Source organism: Onychostoma macrolepis, chromosome 07, assembly GCF_012432095.1.
Source record: "Onychostoma macrolepis isolate SWU-2019 chromosome 07, ASM1243209v1, whole genome shotgun sequence".
Classification (NCBI taxonomy): Eukaryota; Metazoa; Chordata; class Actinopteri; order Cypriniformes; family Cyprinidae; genus Onychostoma; species Onychostoma macrolepis.
Genome location: NC_081161.1, coordinates 34,996,783 through 35,018,796, shown reverse-complemented (window position 1 = coordinate 35,018,796; position 22,014 = coordinate 34,996,783). Strand labels below are relative to the sequence as shown.

The 22,014-nt window shown below is 38.0% G+C and overlaps 1 protein-coding gene across 3 annotated transcripts in view; it reads left to right on the top strand.

The window, feature by feature from the left end:
* si:dkey-172j4.3 (diacylglycerol kinase delta) overlaps positions 1–22,014 on the top strand; it is a 59,277-nt gene that overhangs the window by 28,363 nt on the left and 8,900 nt on the right. For 2 of the 3 annotated variants that reach the window (XM_058781825.1, XM_058781827.1), the window contains 15 exons: positions 14,966–15,076; positions 15,188–15,268; positions 15,456–15,560; positions 16,243–16,375; positions 16,664–16,770; positions 16,854–16,979; positions 17,229–17,331; positions 18,441–18,600; positions 18,864–18,972; positions 19,503–19,642; positions 19,748–19,832; positions 20,002–20,087; positions 20,167–20,266; positions 20,500–20,704; positions 21,073–21,171. In XM_058781825.1, coding sequence (XP_058637808.1) covers positions 14,966–15,076; positions 15,188–15,268; positions 15,456–15,560; positions 16,243–16,375; positions 16,664–16,770; positions 16,854–16,979; positions 17,229–17,331; positions 18,441–18,600; positions 18,864–18,972; positions 19,503–19,642; positions 19,748–19,832; positions 20,002–20,087; positions 20,167–20,266; positions 20,500–20,704; positions 21,073–21,171 — 1,750 coding nt within the window. Of the gene's footprint in view, positions 1–6,836; positions 7,059–14,965; positions 15,077–15,187; positions 15,269–15,455; positions 15,561–16,242; positions 16,376–16,663; positions 16,771–16,853; positions 16,980–17,228; positions 17,332–18,440; positions 18,601–18,863; positions 18,973–19,502; positions 19,643–19,747; positions 19,833–20,001; positions 20,088–20,166; positions 20,267–20,499; positions 20,705–21,072; positions 21,172–22,014 lie in introns of those variants that run through there. The other variant, XM_058781826.1, reaches the window with a different exon arrangement.

The following is a 22,014-nucleotide window of genomic DNA, read 5'->3' as shown; positions in this document are numbered from 1 at the left end:
GTGTAGGGATTTATTAAGACTTGATTAAGCTTGTTATGTTTTATAGTTTCGCTTTCAAGACAATTTGTGACTATGAATCTGGCAACCCTGCCAACAACATATACACACACAGTGTGACTGTTACAGAGATATATGACTACAAGCAATACTGTAGTCCTTATTTTCTAGACTGACATTGTATTATCCGCTTTCTACTGTTATATTCTACATTACAAGCCAAACTTATTTAAGTGATTTTGTCCATGCAGATTTCTGAATGTTAATTTATTTATAGACAATAACAAAAAAAAAGATCATTTTTAATCGAAACCAAATTCAGCTTGGTACAGGAGGTCATTTTTCGGCTTGTAAACTTACGTCTGTTCACTTGGTGGTCATATTTGCAGGGACACAATGACTTCACCAATTGGTAATTGACCCATCGCAAAGAGCTTGATTGACAGGCGGTCTGATCAATCATAATGCCGAACCTGCCATTTTGTCCAACAAAAGAACCAGACAGGAGAGCATAGATTAAGTTAGTTATGTCCTGTCATGTCCTTACTTCCTTTCTGGGACTTGAATGTGTCAGTCAGAATCTGCGTTGCTTTCTATGCAGGGTCTGAAAGCTCTCGGATTTCATCAAAAATATCTTAATTTGTGTTCAGAAGAACTTCAGTCTTACAGGTTTGGAACAACATGAGGATGAGTCATTAATGACAGAATTTTCATTTTTGGGTGAACTAACCCTTTAAGCAATTGACCTTAGTCAGGGTAGCGCTTCTCTGGTTAATTGCCACACCAAAGTATTCTTTTTCAACAAAATTAAATTTAAACATAAAAATATAAACTGTAAACAATTTATTGTCTGAATTATATTTGTGTGTTTTCCCTCTCTACAGAGAGTTATAGAGTGATCAGTCGCATGGCACTTACGGCTCAGGTAATAGACTCTGTGCACAAGCGTAGCGACGAACTTCCGCTATTGCCAGAAGTCGGGATATCAGTTTCCGGTTTTCATTCACGTTGCCCAAAATGTCAGTATTTACTAGATGTCTCAGAGATCTGCCAAGTAGAATCAGCGATGTCCATCACATCATTAATGCCTGGTCCCCTGCTCCAAAACAACAAACGAAACAAGGGATTCAAACGCAATATATAGAGTTATTTCAGCATCTAGCGGCTAAGCTAGTTAGCGACATGTTCATTTTAGAAGCTTTTATTTCTCAATTTTAAACGCAGACTGTTCGTTTTTATTTATTTCTTTTTTTGGTGATAATTGAATTATCAATTGTATTAAACATCTCCCCCTCTCAGTTTCTAATAAAGATCAGGGCACAGTTGAAGCATTGTCTGGTCATTGTGCTACAGGTCCATTTAAGAACACTTTAGCATACTTTTTTTAAAGTACTTATTATGGAAATAATTTAAGATAATATACTTAACTGTAACAACATGTGATGCTTTTGGACACTTAACTGCACGTTAATTGCAATTAAATGAAAATGTGTACTTTTGTTGAACCACTTAATCTATCTTTATCTTTATATGTAATTTCACAATTATTACAGAAACTTTAATTTGACATTATTATAAATTGTACTTTTAAAAATTGTCCTTGTTTGTTAAGAGTCATAGTCATGAAATTGGGCTCCCTTTTAAGTACACTCAGGTGGCCTGTTATTAAAATTATTAATATTATCTGTAAGTGAATTTAACATCACAATATTAAAATATATATTCTGAAATTTTCTAAATAAAAAAAAAAATAATAAAAAAAGATTTAACTTGTTACTAAATTATTAGTGTTTTTGAAGACTATCTTTAAATGAGTGTTGAGATGAAGGCGAAGGTAATCTAAATGCAAAAATAAGATAATGCACAATTAAATATTCAATATTCAATGTTATATTGTGACGGATCGGTGGCCCTCCCCCTCATCATCACCACCCCGTCCCTTATTCGCCGCCCTTCACCAGGCTCCCGACTGGAGTGGGTGGATGAGAGGAGGGGCGTGGGATCAACGTGGGCTGGCGGCGTGTGATGAGGCACAGCTGGACTGAATGAAGCCTCATCACCGCCGCTGTTAAATGCCCAGCGCGCCTCTCCTCGAGAGACCGGTCTCTTCCCCCGTGCATGCACGCTGGTGTCCTCGTGGGTCCAGGAAGGGTGCGTAGAGGGACGTCGCGCCACCGGAGATGTGAGTTGCAGAACCCGCGGTCCGGGAGAAAGCCGCACCCGTATTACGGCCGTCGGGCCAGGATGCCGGGCCGTTCAAGTCCCGCCAAAGGCCGAGGAAGAAAAGGAAGAGCTGCCGCTCAGAAGAAGCCGCCGCCCCTCGTAACCGGACCAGAGCAGGAGCGCGTGCGGCCACCAGACTCCGCCCCTTCCCTGGACCCTTCCCCTTCTGAACACTGCCCTCCTTCACGAGCCCCGCAGCACAACGAGGACACCAGATCCCCCCGTTTTGTTTGACACTTCTTCCCCCTGGACACTTTATTTTATCATTTTTGTTTAATAAAAGCCTCTCCGAGGCCTGACGCCACACCCACTGTGTCTGTCGTTGGCTCCTCCCGTCACAATATACACAATAACAATGATAAATAAAATAAAACCTCTAGTATTGCCCACTTTTTTTCAAAAACATTGATACAATTTTTTTTTTTTTTTTTTTTGATAACAATAAAAGCCATTCTAGCTAAAAACGCTTAATTTGCCACCACTTACCTGCCTACTGTAAATGTTTTCATTAGATTTGAGTAACATTAAACATGAATGACCTTGGCTGAATCTCTAGGAACATCAGGAACAACGAGTTATAATAAGTAATATGATTATAACATGAACAAGAATGCATTCAGTAACCCGAATGGGGACCAGCAAGGTAAACTCACCTGCCAATTTTAGCCACTGTTTTCATTACATACTACTTTAAGAGTTATATTAAACATGAATTACCTTGGCAAAATCCCCGGGACATTAGAAACGCCGGGTTATTAAAGTAACGTTTACAAGCTTATAATTGTGGGTTTATCAATCCTAGCTTCACCATACACTCGAACCTGTAGCACAATGAACAGACATCACCTGTGCCCTGATCTTTATTAGAAACTGAGAGGGGGAGATGTTTAATACAATTGATAATACAATTATCACCAAAAAAAACAAAAAACGAAGAGTCTGCGTTTAAAATTGAGAAAGAAAAGCTTCTAAAATGAACATGTCGCTAACTAGCTTTGCCGCTAGATGCCGAAATAACACATTAGATTAAACTATTTGCATATAACTTGATAGGCATATGCGTTTGAATCCCTTGTTTCGTTTGTGTACTGGAGCAGGGGACCAGGCATTAACGATGTGATGGACATCGTTGATTCTACTTGGCAGATCTCTGAGACATCTAGTAAATACTGACATTTTGGGCAACGCGAATGAAAACCGGAAACTGATATCCCGACTTCTGGCAATAGTGGAAGTTCGTCGCTACGCTTGTGCACAGAGTCTATAGTCTTCAAGACTGGTTTTGGAACTTAGTGCCCATGAAATAGAGGCAGCAGCTTTTAGATAAATGGTAATGCTAATGGAAAACTCTCTTCAGGTATATTAGAACTCTTCGGTTAATTGTATCGAATCAAATCAAATTGAACGACTTGACGTTTCCATGGTACATTTTTTTCTACTTCATGCGTGTATGTTGTGCAGCAGACATATTCCACACATGTGTGTGATGAGATGGTCAGGAGCTTGTGTGTGGAGGAGTGTGTGAAGGGACAATAGTCTCTTTAGCAGAACGCCACTCATCCCGCTGCCGCAGAAATGGCTGGGGATTGTTCCCGTGGAGATGGCACAAGCGGCAGAGCACTCAGGGTTGAGGAGGATGTCGTGACTGAGCCCAGCGTTGGTGTGTGTGTGTCATAAGGGAGCAGCAGTTACAGGACTTCAGTCCCAAAGCCTTTGTTCAGTCCAGCGCTCATGACACGAGCAGCAGGTGTTCACTCCATAGGTGTTGTCACCTCTGTTGGACTTCTCAGTCCCTATTCTTCCTCTCCCTTCGTATGTGTCACTGCGTATGTGTGATGCACACTGTGTTTCTCTAGTCATAATCTCTTCTCTTTCTTTTTAGCATTTTTATTCATGATTATTAATATGGGATATTCCTTATGTCCATTAATGTCTTGTGTGTGTGAGAGAGAGAGAGATGCTGATTTTTATGAAAATATTGTATTTAGAACAATCACGCCAATACATTACTTTGAAATTTAAATTGATGATCCTGTATGAAAATGTTTTGATTGACACTCTTATCATAAGGCTCTCTTTCGCAGTTTTCCCTTCATTTCCAGCTTAGATTGTAATGAAAGAAAAGAAGGCAAAGAACCTCAGTCTCTCTCTCTCTCCCTCACTCAAGGGATTATGTGAATCAGTCTCAGATTTGTGGCGTATGCTGGAAGCAGTCGGCAGTAATTCAGCAATGAGATTAGAGCGATCTCCCGCAGCAGCCGCGTGTTTGTGCATGTTCATATGTTCATCAAATTTCCCAAAGTGTCATTTCAACTTCCTCTTCTAATTTTCATCATAATAGCGCAGGAAGATAATCTAGGTTTGGATCCAGTCATGTTTAATCAGTCTAAATATGGAGGAGAATTTCCGCTCTACATCCACCGAGGGAATCGTGTTGACTCTGATGCAGACACTAAATCTGACGCCCGGGTTCATTAGGTTTAATGTTGGCACTGGGCTCTCTCTCCATACGCAGATTAGCTGGCTCAGCCCCATATGTTGTGTGACTCTGCCAATCCCCCTGCGTTCGCTTCGCTCTCTCGCAGGAAGTGACAAAGCATTTCATTTCCTCTCCAGCAGCAGGTCGCCTTCAACCCAGCATGTTGATGTGGGAATTTGTGTTGATTTACAGTGTGGATGTGTGTGTGGCCTGGTGGCCCTTTAGTCCGTCTCCCCGGCCAGTTTAGTTTCTATGACAACCCAGCATGCCATCATAATATCATGGGCCGCCATGTAACGTCAGCTGTGTAAATGCGTGTTTCACATGTGAAATTGCACCAGTGTGAATTGTGGTATGGTAATGTGTGTGTGTGATCAGCCTTGGTGTATCAGAGACAGCAACAGACAGTTACAAATAACTGCAGTGCTGCTTTAGCTCCAGCAACTACCGCCCCCTAGTGTCCTCATAATAAACTGCAACCCACAAAGGCGCTCATTCATCGTATTCTCATAAACAGATCCATAAGGAATAATATCTTCCTTCAGTCAGCCTTGCGCTGCAGTAAGGAGATGTTTTATCTCATTACCAGGCTTTACAACCGCAGACACATCGAGACTGGGAGGTTTACAGCGACAGTAATATGTGAAGAGGAGATAAAGAGTCTGGGTGGAGGTTTGCACATAGACATGACAGAGAAACTCTCCTCTCTCTCAGTGTTTACTGTCAATTACAGTTTTGCTCATTACAGTGTCTGCTTCTCCAGCACTCACAAAAAAAATCAGATCAGAGCCCACCCTTCATGTTTCACTGCGTATTTCGGTCTGCATTTCCATCTTTTTCCACCTCTCACCAGATGCATCTTGCTCATCTCTTCCACATCCCACCTGTTTCTGTAACAGACACTTCTAGGTATGTTCTACACTCAAGATGTTTACTAGATATTTCTGAATGTTCCGCATGTTGGTTTGTTTTGGAACAGACCTGTGTGCTTCAGATGACAAATAGGAAATATTTATTCCTCAGCGGGTGCTCTTTCATAGCTCAAAACATTTCATGGAATTCAAAAAAGGATCAACTTTGTCTTAGCTGTTTCTCTAATGTAGGGCAGGGGTTTTCAACCCCCCAAAAAATGTTGTTAGACAACAAGAATTATAATATAATCATGAGATTAATCACTATTTTATTCCTGTCAGTGCAAATTAAATAATTTGTGATTTAATTTAATATTCCTAGTCTAAAATATATACAGTGTAGAATGTAATTATTTTCCAGATTGTTCCAGGTGATATTTAATTTGATACATATTTATACTGTTTTTATTTTTCATTTAAAGTATAAATGGGTCTTTCTATGTATAAATATAGCTGCATATATATAATAGGATGGGGTTCTCTCAAAGAGATCATCATATTTGAACTTTTAAAAGTTTGACAACTCCTACCTGAAATAAGACACTAAAAATATACACTGTAAAAAAAAAATCAAGTTGTACATAAAAGCAAAGAAAAGCAAAGTGTTTCTTTATAATTGTTTGTGAAATTTATTAGCAATTTTTGAGTGTTAATTGTGTTTACACTTTACACTTTTTTTCATGAATGTATAGCATAAAGTATCTTGGCAATTTGAGTGTCTTCTAAAACTTTCAAAGAAATGTGTGATTATTATTATTATTATTATTATTATTATTATTGATCTGGAAAAAAAAATAAATTTACTAGCAAAAGACATCGTGCCAAAGTCTCATTTTACTCTCCATTCTCCAGCTAATCTCATTGCTTTTTAGGAGAAGCTGTTTTATTTGTGGATTTTTTTGTTCCTGCAGGATGGATCATGTACATTCATGTTTGCAAAGGCCTCATTGTCTTTTTTTCTGTCCTGATCCAATAGGAACATCTGTCTTGGCCTATAGCTGCTTGGGATTTTCTGTGCTTCTGTGAATAGTGATGCTTACCAAACAAGTTTATCTAGTTCTAAATATAGACCTTCGCACGCCTCTGTGTGTTCATTCTCAAACGGTAGGTATGGGTGTAATAGGATGGGCGGTCTTATCACTTCACCTGTAAGAGGAAGTTCTTTTTAAAAAGAAGGTGTGTCTTTAAGGTGCAGCCAAAAGGAAGTCAGCGTGTTCCTGTGTGTCTGTAAGCGTGTGTGTGTTCATGTCGAATGGCTGAAGGGAACCATCATGCCCAGGCTGTGTCCAGGCAGTGTGTGTTGCTTTGCCCCGCTCTTGTTCGGCTGTGATGGAGGTGGCCAGGGAGATGCCAGCCGCTTAAGAGAAGAAGACTTTTTGGAAACCTCCTCTAGCAGTTCAGTAAGAACAACAGAAGGACAGACAATCAGCAATAGTGTCTTCTCACAGGTTTGGATAGGCTATTCCATTTAATTCCATTTGACTTTGTGTAGTTTTCACTAGAATGAGCACTGCAGCCTGTGTTTGTGTCATGGTATATTAGTGATAATCAGATTTTTTGATTGTGAGGCTGAATGTCTCATCCGTTTGGTGATCTCTTCCTGTCAGCAGATGATTCATGATTGGCTTTGTGCATATGTGTATTGGCTTAGATTTACTGTATATGAGAGATGATGCAGGGGGTGTGTGTATGTTTGGGCACGTCATGGGGTTTATCTGGGTTAGCAGGACATGCTCATTTGTGCTGATCTGATTACCGCGCCATTAATGCAAAGCTTGTAATAAATAACAGAACTGGATGGTCTGGACAGTTAAAGACACAGACACTGTCATTATCAAATTTATGTATGTGTATAGCAATGATTGCATGGGAAAATCACCACTTTACATTTACAGTTTTTGCATTTAAGAGATGCTTTTTGTCCAAAGCAACTTTGTCACAGAGCCATCAGTGTTCCAGGTTTGTATTCAAATAAGATCTTTTTAATATCTCAATGCTTCTCCTATACAGACATGATATTAAATGGAGGGCTTCTGCTTCTCAGGCTTATCAGACAAAAGCCCTGTTCAGTTGGAGCTAGTCAGGTAAATTCAAACATGTCTGTGCTTTTTCACATAACCTCGGGAAAAATTACAACCCAGACAGGAATGTCTTTGATTGCAGTATGTAATTTGTTTGCAGTGCTTCTCATTTATTTTGACCACATCTGTTACCTTTTTGCCAACTTTCTTAGTAAAATAACTGCTTGCTGTTCACATCCCATTTAAATGTAAAAAGAAAATGAATCCATAAGGAATATCCAGTCACAGACGGGGTCATACCTGACTGCATAACACTGAGTATGATCCTAATGTTAATTAATTCCTTCCTTAATTATATACATAATGTACATGAAATCACAGAGACCTAGGTTAATAACGGTAACTGAAACATTTGTTTGACAGACTAATCCCAATTTAAGTGTGCTAAAGGTCTTGTAATCTCATATCCATATCCTGTATGGAAGAAATCTCAGTAATGTCAAACTGTTCTCTGATTTGCCAAGATGCCAGAACATTTGTCAAACAATTCCAACACCAGATTATGTGAGCTATGCTAACCACAATAGTTTTAGCTCTGTCCTCCTCCTGTATGTCACTAATTAAAGTATTTTTTCTTTCTTTTTTTGGTATGTTATTGCCACTTGTTTTAGAAGAAGCTTTTAAATTGACTCTTGAATGAAATTTTGTAGAACCTGATGTCTTAAGCTATGCATGAGCAAGCTGCTTTAGTTTGAATACAATTATTCAAACTAAAACTGATACAAAATGTAATTAAGTCTAAGTAGAAACAGTTTGTAACAAAATGATAAAATGAAAACTTAATTTGAAATGTTTATAAAAACTGAGTATATAAATAATAGTAAAATTACATTTTTATTAGACCTATGAATTGGCATTTCTCTGTAAAAAGGAACACATCTGCCTTCTGAATACCCGATTTCCTTTTTTTTTTTTTTTTTTTTTTTGTCACAAGATAATGAGGAGACATCTTTGAAAGCCTGTTGATGGAGGGATCAGCATCCACACTGATGTTCTATGGCCATGTGTTATGTAGGATTGGCATTTATCAGCTCTCTTATCTCCGCTGATCCAGTCGCCGACCAAAAACCCATCATACCATCGACCGCTGAGTGTTCTTATGTGTCCTGGCGGTCTATAGATTGGATCACATGTGCGTCTACATGCACGTATCACTCAAACACCACTTCTACTTGAGGTCTGCAACACACCCTGTAGTTGCAGCTCAAAATGCATTAATTTTTAGCATCTAATAAACACTAATATCTAAAACAGTAGACTAACATGGTTGCAGCATTAGATGCTCTCTGGGGTGCGTGGGGAGTATATCTATCACTTGACCATTTTGCCGCTCAAAGAACTCTCTCTTTAATGTTCTTCAGTCTCTGGTGGCTAGCTTCCTCCCGTTTAGGACTTGAAAGTGTTTTTTTCCCTCTTTTTCTCAGCCTGTGATGTTGCCCTGATTTTAAGTTCAGCTTTTTAGTTCTTTTTAATTCTAAAGTTTGAATTAAAGCAACAGTTCACCCAAAAAGCAAAAACTTTTCTTACCCTCAGGCCATCCAAGATTTAGATGTTTGTTTCTTCATCTGAAAATATTTGGAGAAATGAAATGATAGATTTGGATTTGTTTCTTACAAACAAAGTGATGGGCTGGAGTCATGAGGATTACTTGTAGATTATTGTGATGTTTTAATCAGCTGTTTGAACTCTTATTCTGACGGCACCCATTCACTCCAGAGGATACATTGCGGAACAAATGATGTAATGCTAAACTTATGAAATCTGCTCTGATGAAGAAACACACTCATCTACATCTTGGATGGCCTGAGGATGAGAACATATTCAGCAAATTATCATTTCTGTATTCCTTATGGTTATTTTAACCATACTCAAAATTTGGATGAGACCAAGCATAAAGGTTTTGAATTTCCCTTTGTAAAGGCCATATCAGTGAATATGAGGGCTATCCATATCTATGGTTACAGCCCTTCGTAATATATGCACATTCATTATAGCGATATAGTGTGTCACATGATGTGTTTACTAATCATTCAGTAAAACTAATATGCTAAACAGTGTGTGATTCCTACAGTATGTGTGCAGCAGTGTTCTCATTAGCACATTGCATGTGTAGGATCTGACACCATTACTGAATGAGTCTTGGCTTCTTCAGGGTGACACCACAGAGGTAGTAAATTCTCAGGCTGTGTGATTTAGGCTCTAATTAGATTGCACACACACACTCATAGGCTGTACTGCAGGGGCTGTAATCAGTTCATTAGGTTAATTACTAGCTGTGAAAGGGACTCGTAGTCTCTGTGGGTGCTTTGGGTAATTGGTCTGGCTCTAACTCAACTTTAACCACACTGTGCCATCTAACCCAGACTGCCTCATACATACTGTTGACACTGTACATTAATCCCATCTGATCTTTAGAAGTGTCATTTTGTACAGTAAGTGATGCAATCTGATCCGTTTGTTCAGACTGTGTAGTCAATATCCGGCGTATCTGCATCAGTTGCTATAGTGGCGATTTTCTTGACAACTGAGAGCTGCTGTCAGGGAGAAAGGAAAAACGGAAATTGTGCTTCTGCATATGTGAACTCACACGGCACATGAGAGAACATAACTGACAGGCATTACTGTATTTATACTTTCATGCATTAGATTCTATATGAGAAAAGTGTGAGCACAGCACTAGACAATATTGAACAGTTTGTATGATATTACAAAAAGGTCACAAAAGCTTTGTGTGGAGAACAAAACAAATTTTAAGCCATTATTCACAAAACAAATATTACTTGAAATACGATCCGACCTTTCAGAGACATATTATAAAAATAGATTTCAATCAGATTTCTAACTAGATATGGCTGTAAAAATCTTTTTGTTTTTTGATTTTGTTTGATTCTTTGCTACAGACAGATGAGTCAGATATGGCCAAAACATCAGATTTTTCATGCCTGTCTGAACAAAGCTTCAGAGAGCTCAGTTCTGTTTGTGTGTAATTATTTATGAAATGTCTAGAAGGAGGGAAAAGGATGTTTTATATCTGAATCAACAAGGGGTTTCTTAAGGGAAAAACCAGTCTGTTGTTTTGATGATTAAGATCTGTTTAACCAGGCTTTGCTGAATAAAGAAAGTGTCTTCATTCATTTGATAGAAAAATGTGTTGACCTGTGCTCTGGATAGTGTAGCTTTTGGCCCTGCATGCTGTTAGTGCCGCATAGTATTTGGCCACACCTTTGGAACACTGATTGTCTGAATGACAGCTGTGTTTGCTGACAGCTCATTGGTGTTTCCATGGCAACTGATAGATAAGGGTGATTGGCTGAAATTGGGCTATTGCTCTGATTGTGTTCAGCCATTGTAAGATATACAAGCAGTGTTGTTTTTTCCATTAAGATCAATAGGAACATGTTAAGTTTGTACTGTTACATACTGTATGTGTCTTGGCAGCGGGTCATGTGTCTCACTTGCTCTGGTTGATTTCTTCTAAATGGACACTTATGATTTATTGCATTTGATTTAGTTTATCTGTGATGATATTTCCTGAATGGACAAGCAATATCTTGGAGTTGTATAATTTGTTAATGACGCTTTTGAAGATTATGCTATGCTTTCCTTTTCCCCATTGTTCCCTTGCATATTTAGTGGAATCATCTTTCTGTCTCTCTCTCTTTCACTATCATAAATTGCATAGTTGCTGAGCTGGAGATGAGTTATTGAGTCATATTATGAGAATAATGACACATGATTGTCCTAATAGTTGCACTGCTTTGACTTAAAAAGCCACTCAAATCCACTTTAACAGCAATTCAAGGGTCAGAGGATGACATATTCTTCCCAATAGTTTTTCAAAAACAAAATTAAGTCTTTCAGTAATATTTCAAGGCTTTGAATTTACAGATTGCAGGGAAATTCACAAGCACAAGCCATATTTTACAAAAAGGTAGGTTAATTTCAAAACAGAGAGAACCTGGGGAATGTAATTAGACTGAATCTAAAATTGTCTAAGATTAAATTGTTTGTATTCACACCGCAGCAGCGTCACAAGGGCATGTGTTTGCATTGGAACAACAGACTAGTGGATTTAATCAGGAGGTCAAGGTTTGGCTGGTTAACTGTGCCTGTTATTTCCTACTGGTAGATGGTGTAACAACATCAATATGGGGCCAAAAACATCTTTCTTTCAAAGGTAGCCATGTACACGTGACTGGCTCAAAAAACAAAACAAAAAATTAAAACTCAGAACTCATAAATTAAAAATCGCAGCATCCAGGTTGTGTACTTCCAGGGCTGCATACACTATCCGAGCAATTCCCATTGACATAAATGTGAATGCTGACGGGTAGCTCTCTCTAGGTTTTATAACTACTTGGACCTAATCAGCTTTGCTGAAAGGAATCATGGGATTTGTAGTTCCAGCTCTATGTAGGGCATTGCAGAGGTACTGTGCCCTTCAGATGAGAGAGAGAGAGAGAGGACAAAAGAGGAGGATAAAACAGAGAAAGGAGAAGAGGATGACAGAAAACAGGGAAAGGAATGAACAGGGCGAGATGGAATGACGCAAGAAAGACGAGAGAAAGGAGGAAGAGAACAGCAGGCTGAATACAGAAGCTGAGGATTTGAGAGGAACTAAAAAGAGAGTGAGGGGAGGATTAGAAGAGGAAGCGGAGATTAAACAAAAATAGCAATCATTGTGTGAGGATGTCTGTCCTTAGAGTTCCTCTGAGTCACCAGCTGACATCACTCTGTCTGTGTGTGTGTGTGAGAGAGTGTGTGTTTGCTTGCACACTGTGACAGATCAAAGATGTCCTCATCTTTTATGAATGTGGAACCAGCTCTGTTCTGAAAGGATGAAGTGAGTGATGTCTGGGTCTGATGCTTGTTTCAGTGTAGAGGGAAACTTCACTGGCAGATATCCAGAAGTTTAGACTCTCACACCTAAGCTTGCACACACTTATTGGTTTCATTTTATTACACACACATACACCTTTCATTTTTTCTTTTAATTGAACTTTGTTGTTTTCTGAGATCATTATATTTTCTAGAATACAAATATATTGCCTTGTTTCCATAATGTAATTGATTTTACATGTTTTCAAGAAGAATAGCAAAACCACACACACATTCATATTAACCTGCTAAATGAGGATATACATATAATAGACATCTGTTATTTTTGTATTAATCTAAATATGACTACAAACTAAAACAATCCCTAAATCTGCTCCAAGAAACCATTATTTCATTCTTTTGTAAATGGTTTTTCCAATTGAAAATGACCTCAGATGTCCTCAAAGGGAGGATTTGACAGATTTAACTACCTTCTGAGGGCAGTTATGTCCCCACACACATACATTTATGAGCTCTGCTGGGAGTCATGGTGGAGAAGATGAGACACCTGTTGAAAGGCTTGTGGAGAATATAATCACCTGCAGAAGTGACTCAGAGGTTACACTGACATTGCTGCTGAAAGTGGCTCAAAAATTATCCCCCCCCCCCATTTACTCTCCATTTTTATATTTGTATGTCATGTATTGAAATATATTTGTAATTATACATTTGTAATGGTGATGATCCAATTTAGTAGATTTAAAATATATTTATTAAATGTGATTTTGAAAGTTCGAATTAAAATCAGATACTTTACAGTACATTGGCTTTAGTATGTTAGTCAACACATCAAAAATACTGTAAAAAATACTTTTTCTTAAGAAAGGCTGTGTTAAGTAAACATCTGCGTCTTCTGTGTCATTATTATTATATCTGGAATTATTTTTTTAAATGCATTTTTAAGATTTGAAGTACACTATAAATGCACATTCAATACAATTAAACATCACTTATTTTTCTCAAGGGTAGGAGTGTGTAAAAATGAGAATCAGGCTCTTTGACTTTCACTTTGAATATAGCCAGAGACATACAGAACACACACACTCTTTCTTTCTCACCAGACCATGCAGCTCTGTTAGTGAATTCACTCCCTTCATATGTACGTCATTACTCTTGGCATGTTGCTTGGCTAGGTTACTCATGTTGATTTCCTTAATGTTTAGCAACAACACTCTCACTCTCCTTGTTTTCAGTGTGACGGACCTGCGAGAGACAGATCTGCTGTCGTTTCTGTCCCATCAGCCTGTCTCACTGTTGACCAAGCTACTGCCGTTGTTCTGCCACGATCCACTTATGAAATCCACATCTCACGTCATGAAGAGGGCACAGAATGTGCCCCTGCATGTTTAGACAAGGACAGACTCCGTTGTAATTCGATTTTACTGTGCCACAAAGTACAGCTGTATTTGAAGACTTGTTGAAAGACTTTTATAGCTTCTCTGCCCTTCAGAGCAGATTGAAGCATCGAGGTTTATGATGAAAGTTAGAGATGAATTGATGACATGACCGTGTTTTAATGGTCCACGGTGAACTTTATGGAAATGTGGCAGTTACTCTGTCAGTGTTATAAGCACTTGAGTCAGGAATGTTGCTAGGCGACAGATCAGGTTTTACTGTAAGCTTACCGTAACGCCTTTACGGTTAACCATTGTTTGTTTTTTGCAAACAATTAAGCGAGAGCAATGTAAAGAAAAAAGGAAGCTTTAGAAAATTATCTAACTGGTTTTTATGGTAAATCTCATAGAGACTCTAAGATGGTTGTCCTCGTTAGTCTTTTCCTCTGAATTCATTAAAAATCTGTAGTCATACTATAGTTATAAGCAGAAATTTCTGCAGATTTTCAAAGAATTCATATACCTTTTATTCATGAAAATCTACATATTACCAATTAAATACATATTATTTGATAATACTTCCAGCTACCAAAAGAGCACATTTTATCAGGTTTAGAACCAGCAAAAACAGCATAAATAATGTGGGAAAAAAGCATAGAAAATGTGGAAAAAGTCCCCCAATTCCATCTGGTCCTGGTGATAAGCCACTGTGATTGAACTACAGGATTGTTAATGCAAGTTGAAGCCTCAGGGGTTTGTGTGTGTTCATTTCTTATTTTGCTTCAGTATAACAAGCAAAAGACTGAATTTGTTGCATGTGCAAAAGAAGCAATTTATGAACCCCAGTAAATCCAACGGGCTGTGAAGCAGCTTCTAAAAATAGCCAGCTCTAGCATGGCATGAAAATGTTTCATTATGAAAAATGTGGCAGTAGGGAAACGTGTTTGCGCACACTGACACATGAACACTATTATAAAAACAAATCAAGTTGTTGTATTTGCATTAGCCGTTTTTTATGCTAATTTTTCATCGCTTTTCTCTTTCTTTGCATTTGTTTTGTAGAAGAGTGTGAAGGAGGGTCTTCTACTCAAACAGACCAGCTCTTTTCAGAGGTGGAAGAGGAGGTATTTCAAACTGCGAGGCAGGACTCTGTACTATGCCAAAGATTCAAAGGTAAAAGCAGGGGTTTCTGTGTTCCTCTGGAGTAGACTGAACCTCAGTTGGTGCTGTATAGGTGCATTTTTCAGTGTTTGTTGGTGACAGAAACATGCTACTGTCTTGCAGTCTCTCATATTTGATGAGGTCGACCTCTCAGACGCCAGTGTGGCCGAGACTAGCACTAAGAACATCAACAACAGTTTCACAGTAAGCAAAACCTCTTCTCAATGGGTTTCTCAAAACCTAGTGAACGATTTTTGAAATATGCTGTCTACGCAAGTTGGGATCTCACTGGATTTTGAGACAGCCCTATTTATTAGTTTGTTGTCATTCGTTCATTCATTCATTATTTACAACCGTTTAATAGCTCACAGTCTTTGGCTCTCTCTCCTAGGTTATCACTCCATTCCGTAAGCTGATGCTGTGTGCAGAGAGCAGGAAGGAGATGGAAGACTGGATCAGTGCTTTGAAGTCTGTACAGAAATGGGAGACTTATGAGGTCGGTGTCTAAAACTTCACCTTTGACCCTTCCAAAATCATTTGAAAGGTTCAGTTAATGTGCACTGATGCCCGTAATGGCTGCACATTATACAGTTTTATGTTCCTTCACATGGATTTCTTAATTAAGTGATCAATAAATGAAAGCAACAGAAGTATTTGCTATAATTGTAATTGTGTTTAGGTGAAATTATTGATGTAAAGGAGTTAGCGTGTCAATCCATTTGATTTTTTAAATCTTTAAAGCCTTTCTTAAGAGACGATTTAATAACGTTAATAACTCTTAAATGATCCCAAGCCAGTCTTTGTCTGTAACAGTAGCTTGTGAGGTTCTTAAACTTTTTGACTCCAATATTTGACTCCACACACACAGTTTCTACCTGATAAAATGTTTTAGAGCTTGGCATGACTAGAAAAATGTTATGTTCATTAAATATAAAAAATAAATAAATAAATAAAAGCCCACTGTGTTTTAAGATTGTATTAATTTACATGACTTTTCCAGGTCTACATCACATATTTACAATAAATGAAAATGTAAATTATTTTAAGTCATCTTGAGGCAGGATTATTATAGGTAACTGAAACTAAAACTAAAACAATAAAAACAGAATCACTACTCTAGATTTTATTGGTTATGTATTTATGGTGCCATAACGCTGATATGATTGTATTGATCCCAGGCCAGTCAGTTTAACATGGAGCACTTCTCCGGGATGCATAACTGGTACGCCTGCTCTCACGCCCGGCCCACCTTCTGCAACGTGTGTCGAGAGGCTCTGCCGGGGGTCACCTCTCATGGTCTTTCCTGTGAAGGTAAACATAAACACAAAGCTTTTTTATTGTTGTCTATGCTTTTCATGTTTCCCATTATTTTTGTCTTTTTGTTTTTTTCTCTGTCATTTTTTATGATCAATTTGTTTGGATTTCCCTTTTCTGTACCATTTCCCTTTTCATGCATTGTATATTCTGCTTGTAGAACAAACAATGACGTTGTTTGTTTATAGCGTAATCAATGACTCATGAAGAGGAACATTGCCCCCAGCCTGTTATCACTTTCTAGTGACGATCTGTTTAATGTCATCTTTTCTCTGCATGTGTTAGTGTGTAAATTCAAAGCCCACAAGCGCTGTGCCGTACGATCCACAAATAACTGTAAGTGGACCACTTTGGCGTCTATAGGAAATGACATCATAGAAGATGAGGATGGAGTAAGTGAATCTTTGAATTATACATGCATGTGGTCTCAATGGTATTCTGTATTGTACCTAAATCAGTGTGTCTGTGTGTACAGGTGTCAATGCCACACCAGTGGTTGGAGGGGAACCTGCCGGTCAGCGCAAAGTGTGTGGTGTGCGATCGAAACTGCGGTAGCGTGCGTCGACTACAGGACTGGCGGTGCCTCTGGTGCAAAGCTATCGTACGTCACCCTACTGCCCCCTTTTTTTTAACGATCACAGTGCTGTGTTTATCACCCACACCCACAATATAGCATCACACCCAATTCACTCTGTAACCATAACAGCTAGATAGCACATAAACACCTAGAGTTTACTGGAAAGATATGACAGCATATTTACACAGGTGTGTACCTTGTGTAACCAGTGTGTCTCCACTGATGTGTATGAGTAGCCAGTGATGTATCTCTCTATGCATTGCCTGTGTGTAGGTGCATAACAGCTGTAAGGAGCACTTGGGAAAGGTTTGTCCTCTGGGTCAGTGTAAGGTCTCCATCATTCCGCCCACTGCACTTAACAGCATCGACTCTGACGGTAAGGGTTGCCCTGGAAACTGCATCAGCTCAGCTGTATCCATAACGCCTGTATACATTGTCATATGCTTTTGTGTATAGACTTGCAAATTACATTTTTAGTTGAAGTATAATCATCACTATGACAGTTAAATATACCATTAAATATCTAAAACATACTTTTTTTTTTAGAAATTAATACTTTTATTCAGCATGAATGTACTAAATTGTGACAATAAAGACTGTTACAAAAACATTTTTCAAATAGATACTGTTCTTTTGTACTCTGTATACAAAAATGCATCACAATTTCTACAAAATATGTATCAGCACCGTTTTCAACATTAATAATAATAAGAAATTTCTTGAGGACCAAATCAGCGTATTAAAATGATTTCTTAAGGACCATATGACACTGAAGACACTGAATATATTAAAATAGAAAACAGCTATTTTAAATTGTAATAATTCACAATTTTACAAAAAAACATTCAACATTTTTTTCAACATTTTCAAATTCTACATTAATCAAGATGTTTTGTGGGAACAAATTGTTCTTTATATTAGATGTAACCCAAAATATAAGATATAATGACATTTTGTATGTTAAAAGGTCTTGAATTATTTAGAATTATTGTAATGCATATTCTTCTGAAAAATAAAATGCAATACAATAAAATCACTCTCTAGAGTGAGACTGATCCCACATATATTCAGTAGTATTAGTATATTTTTATTTAATGCCATGTCAGCATCTGCAACCCACATATATTCAAACCACAAACATAAATAAATTGTAGCTCAATCAGTCTGGTTATGTTTGGATATTTTCTGAAATCAATTACCAGAAAAGAAAGAAACAAACAACAAACCTTACTAAAAGTACTGTGACAGTTATGGTCTCATTGTACTGCCATGATACATATTAAAATGCACTTTCAATTTTTAAGTCAGTATTGCCATTGTCTTCTGCTACATTTACAACAGAGACAGTGTTTAAAGCTGGTTACATTTCCAAACATGACATCCCTCCCAAGTTCTTCTCCTCTCCTCTCCTTTCTGATTGCCACTCTCTCTCCTCCCTCTCCGATCCCTCCATTGTCCCTCTTCATCATCCCTTGCTCCCTGCAGGCTTCTGGAAAGCCACCAGTCCATCCTGTTCGAGTCCTCTGCTGGTGCTGGTGAACAGTAAGAGTGGTGACAACCAGGGCGTGAAGTTCCTGCGCAGGTTTAAGCAGCTACTAAACCCGGCACAGGTCTTTGACCTCATGAATGGTGGCCCACAGCTGGGGTGAGGTTAACGCCCGCTTATCACACACTGCAATAGCAATTAAAAGGCTTTGTAAAGCAATAAAAGCGTCAGGAATTAGTCACAGTAGCTTAGCTTTTACAAAAACCAAGTATTTTTATTTGATAACTGTAACATTCTCAGTCAAGATGTGCTTTCAAACTTTTAATAGCATCCTGACTTGTTTTAACATACAATTTTGCTGGCAAAGTGAATTTGCTCTCTGAACCATATTTGTTGTTTTATATTTTTGTTTGTGCATACAGGCTTCGTCTTTTCCAGAAGTTTGAGACCTTTCGTATCCTGGTGTGTGGTGGAGATGGGAGCGTGGGCTGGGTTCTTTCTGAACTGGACAAACTCAGCCTGCACAAACAGGTCAGAATAACCAGAAAAAGAGTTACTACATTTTAATAAAAGATTATGAAAACAATCATTGTTTTAGTATAGCGTACACTGATGTAAAAATAGACCACTACCATTCAAAATTTTCTTTTTTCTGAAAGAAATATGTGAAATTCATCATTTATATTACATTACATTTATATTACAAAAGATTTGTTTCAAATAAATATGTTCTATTCATCAAAGAATGCTGACAAAAATGATCATGATTTCCATAAAAATAAGTAGCTTTGCTAATGATAGTAGTATCATTGCTAATAATAAGAAATTTCTTTAGTACCAAATCAGCATATTAGAATGATTTCTGAAGTGTTGTGTGACTGAAATAATGCCTGTTATACATTACATATATATATATATACATTACTGTAATTTTGATCAAATAAATGCTTGGTGAGCATAGAAGACTTTTTTCAAAATCTTACAGGCCTGAACATTTATGAACGGTAGTGTACTGTACATACAGTTAGGGTCACATCTTCATTGTGTTGTGTGTGTAACAGTGCCAGCTGGGTGTGCTGCCGCTGGGCACAGGAAATGACCTGGCGCGTGTGCTGGGCTGGGGAGGACTGTGTGATGATGATGCTCAGCTGCTGCAGATACTGGAGAAACTGGAGAGAGCTACAACAAAGATGCTGGACAGGTGAGAGACAGAGTAAAAGAGAGAGACTGAATAAATGAATGAATGAGTGGATGATTGACTCTCGTCAAACTCGTCTCTCTGTTCCTGAATGTGTGTGTGTCGCAGATGGAGTGTCATGACCTATGAAGTGCCCACCAAACAGACTCCAGCTATCGTAAAGGAGGAGGATCCATCAGACTCTCCCTTACAGGTAATCTTGTAATAAAACTTCACAGTATTGCTCTTCTTACTGTAATTTAATCAAATAAATGCTGCCTTGGCAGCCTTGGTATGCTTCTTTCAAAAACATAAAAAATCTTACCAACCCCAAACCTTTGAATTCAAGTGCAAGTTGTCTAAATGATGTTTTTGAAATCCAGATTACACAATATGCTGATTCTGTTGCCACTCACTTGACCAAAATCCTGGACTCTGACAAACACAGTGATGTTATATCATCTGCCAAGTGAGTATAGAGATGGTTTGTGTGTGGATGTGTCGTGAGGGTTGTTTATTTTATTTAAAATGTAAACCTTCTGTCACAGGTTTCTGTGTGGAACAGTTAATGATTTTGTGGCTGAGGTCGGCAAAGCTTATGAACGAGCCACAGAGAATAAAGAGGAGGCTGATGCTATGGCAAAAAAGGTAAATCTTGAGACTTTTTTAGCAATTAAATAATGAGCCCAAAGAGCATTTAAACATTTAAATAAACAGACAAATGATGAGGTTAATGAACAGTCAAACTAAGAACTAAATGAACATTCATAAAATGAGTGAATTAGCAGTCAAAAGATTAATTAAAAGAACAGTTAAATGAAGAGTCCTGTTCTTTATAAACCAAAAAAAAATTTTGGTTTGTACTGGTGTGTCTCTTTCAGTGTGCCATGTTGAATGAGAAGCTGGACTCTTTGGTTAAGGCTCTCAGTGAAGACGCCAGTGCCCAGCTGGTACCATCCGGGTCCATCTCACCAGATGAGAGCGACACTGATCACTCCAGACCCTTCAGATCAAGAGAGCAGCTGATGTTGAGAGCCAACAGCCTGAAGAAAGCACTCCGACAAATCATAGATCAGGCAGAAAAAGGTAATTCTTCACCGTATATGAGTGGGAAGTAACTGGGTTTTGGGCCAGTATTAGATTACATAGAATAAACTTCAAGACAAGCATATCATTTATAAATTGTAGAGTATTGTAAGGTAAAGCTACTGTACTTCATTAAGATAACTGTTAAAAAACAACACATTCAAAACATGCCAAGAGAGAAAAGCATGAAAAGGCTTTAATGAAAAACATTTTAGCTTTTAATATCTGCCGTGTTTGTCTTGATTGTATTTAAATAAGGTTCAACTAAAATCTGTTGTTTGCAGATGTGCAGTACAGGAATGACACAGCATGTTACAGTGGTTATTTGACCACTTCAGTCAATATTTAATTAGACTGTTTTCTCTCAGTGGTGGATGAGCAGAACAGACACACCCAGGTGCAGAGAATGTCATCCTCCTCATCAATCAAAAGAGGCAGCAGTGAGGACCTCAAGGAGGCGGAGCCACGTGAGTAATAAACTCAGTTTATGAATATTAATACTGTAGATGGTGCCTGTTAATTAGATCCTTAGAGTTTCTCAATTAATCTTTTCTCTGAAAAGTTTTTCCTCATCTGAAATTTTATTCAAACCATTGGCATTTGAATATATGGCAACTGTTCTTAACAAAATAGCGAGCCAAATTGCAGTTGGCCTCAAACTTTGGTTTATTAAACCACCCACCACAAACCCTGAATGAAACCCCACAGTTAAAGGATCATTACTCATTTTGTGAATAGGAAGGTCTGCTGTAGAAATGAATACTAAAGAGCATTTCCAGTACACTAGACGTAAAAGTAAACGTATAAATTTAGGGGATACAAAATAATAATAATAATGTGTGTGCAGAATGTCCTGGTGGGCACCATTGCTTCAGTTAAATTGAAGCAGAAACTACATCATGCAACCCAGACACTGTCTAGAAAAGGTCGTCCCTCAGAACTGTCTGCGTAAGCGGGGAGACAGGAAAAAGGAAAAGGCCAAGGATCACTTGAAGGAGCAATAGAGTTAATTAACATCAACTATATCAACATGCATAACACTGCATTAGCTCACATAAAGGGCAGCACTGAAGAATCCATTTTCCATAAGAACTTGTGATTTATTAATTCAAGTTATATTTTCACTGACATTATCAAAATCATTTTCTAATCAAATTTTTAGATAATATTTCCTAACATATATCACTGCCACACAAAACTGATTTAAGTGTTTCTGAGCTTCAGCTTTCACTGTTGTTAGTTTTACTAAAATTCTCACTTGTCCATGTTACTCAATAAATGTAATCAAGTAAATTTAATATAAATTAGTT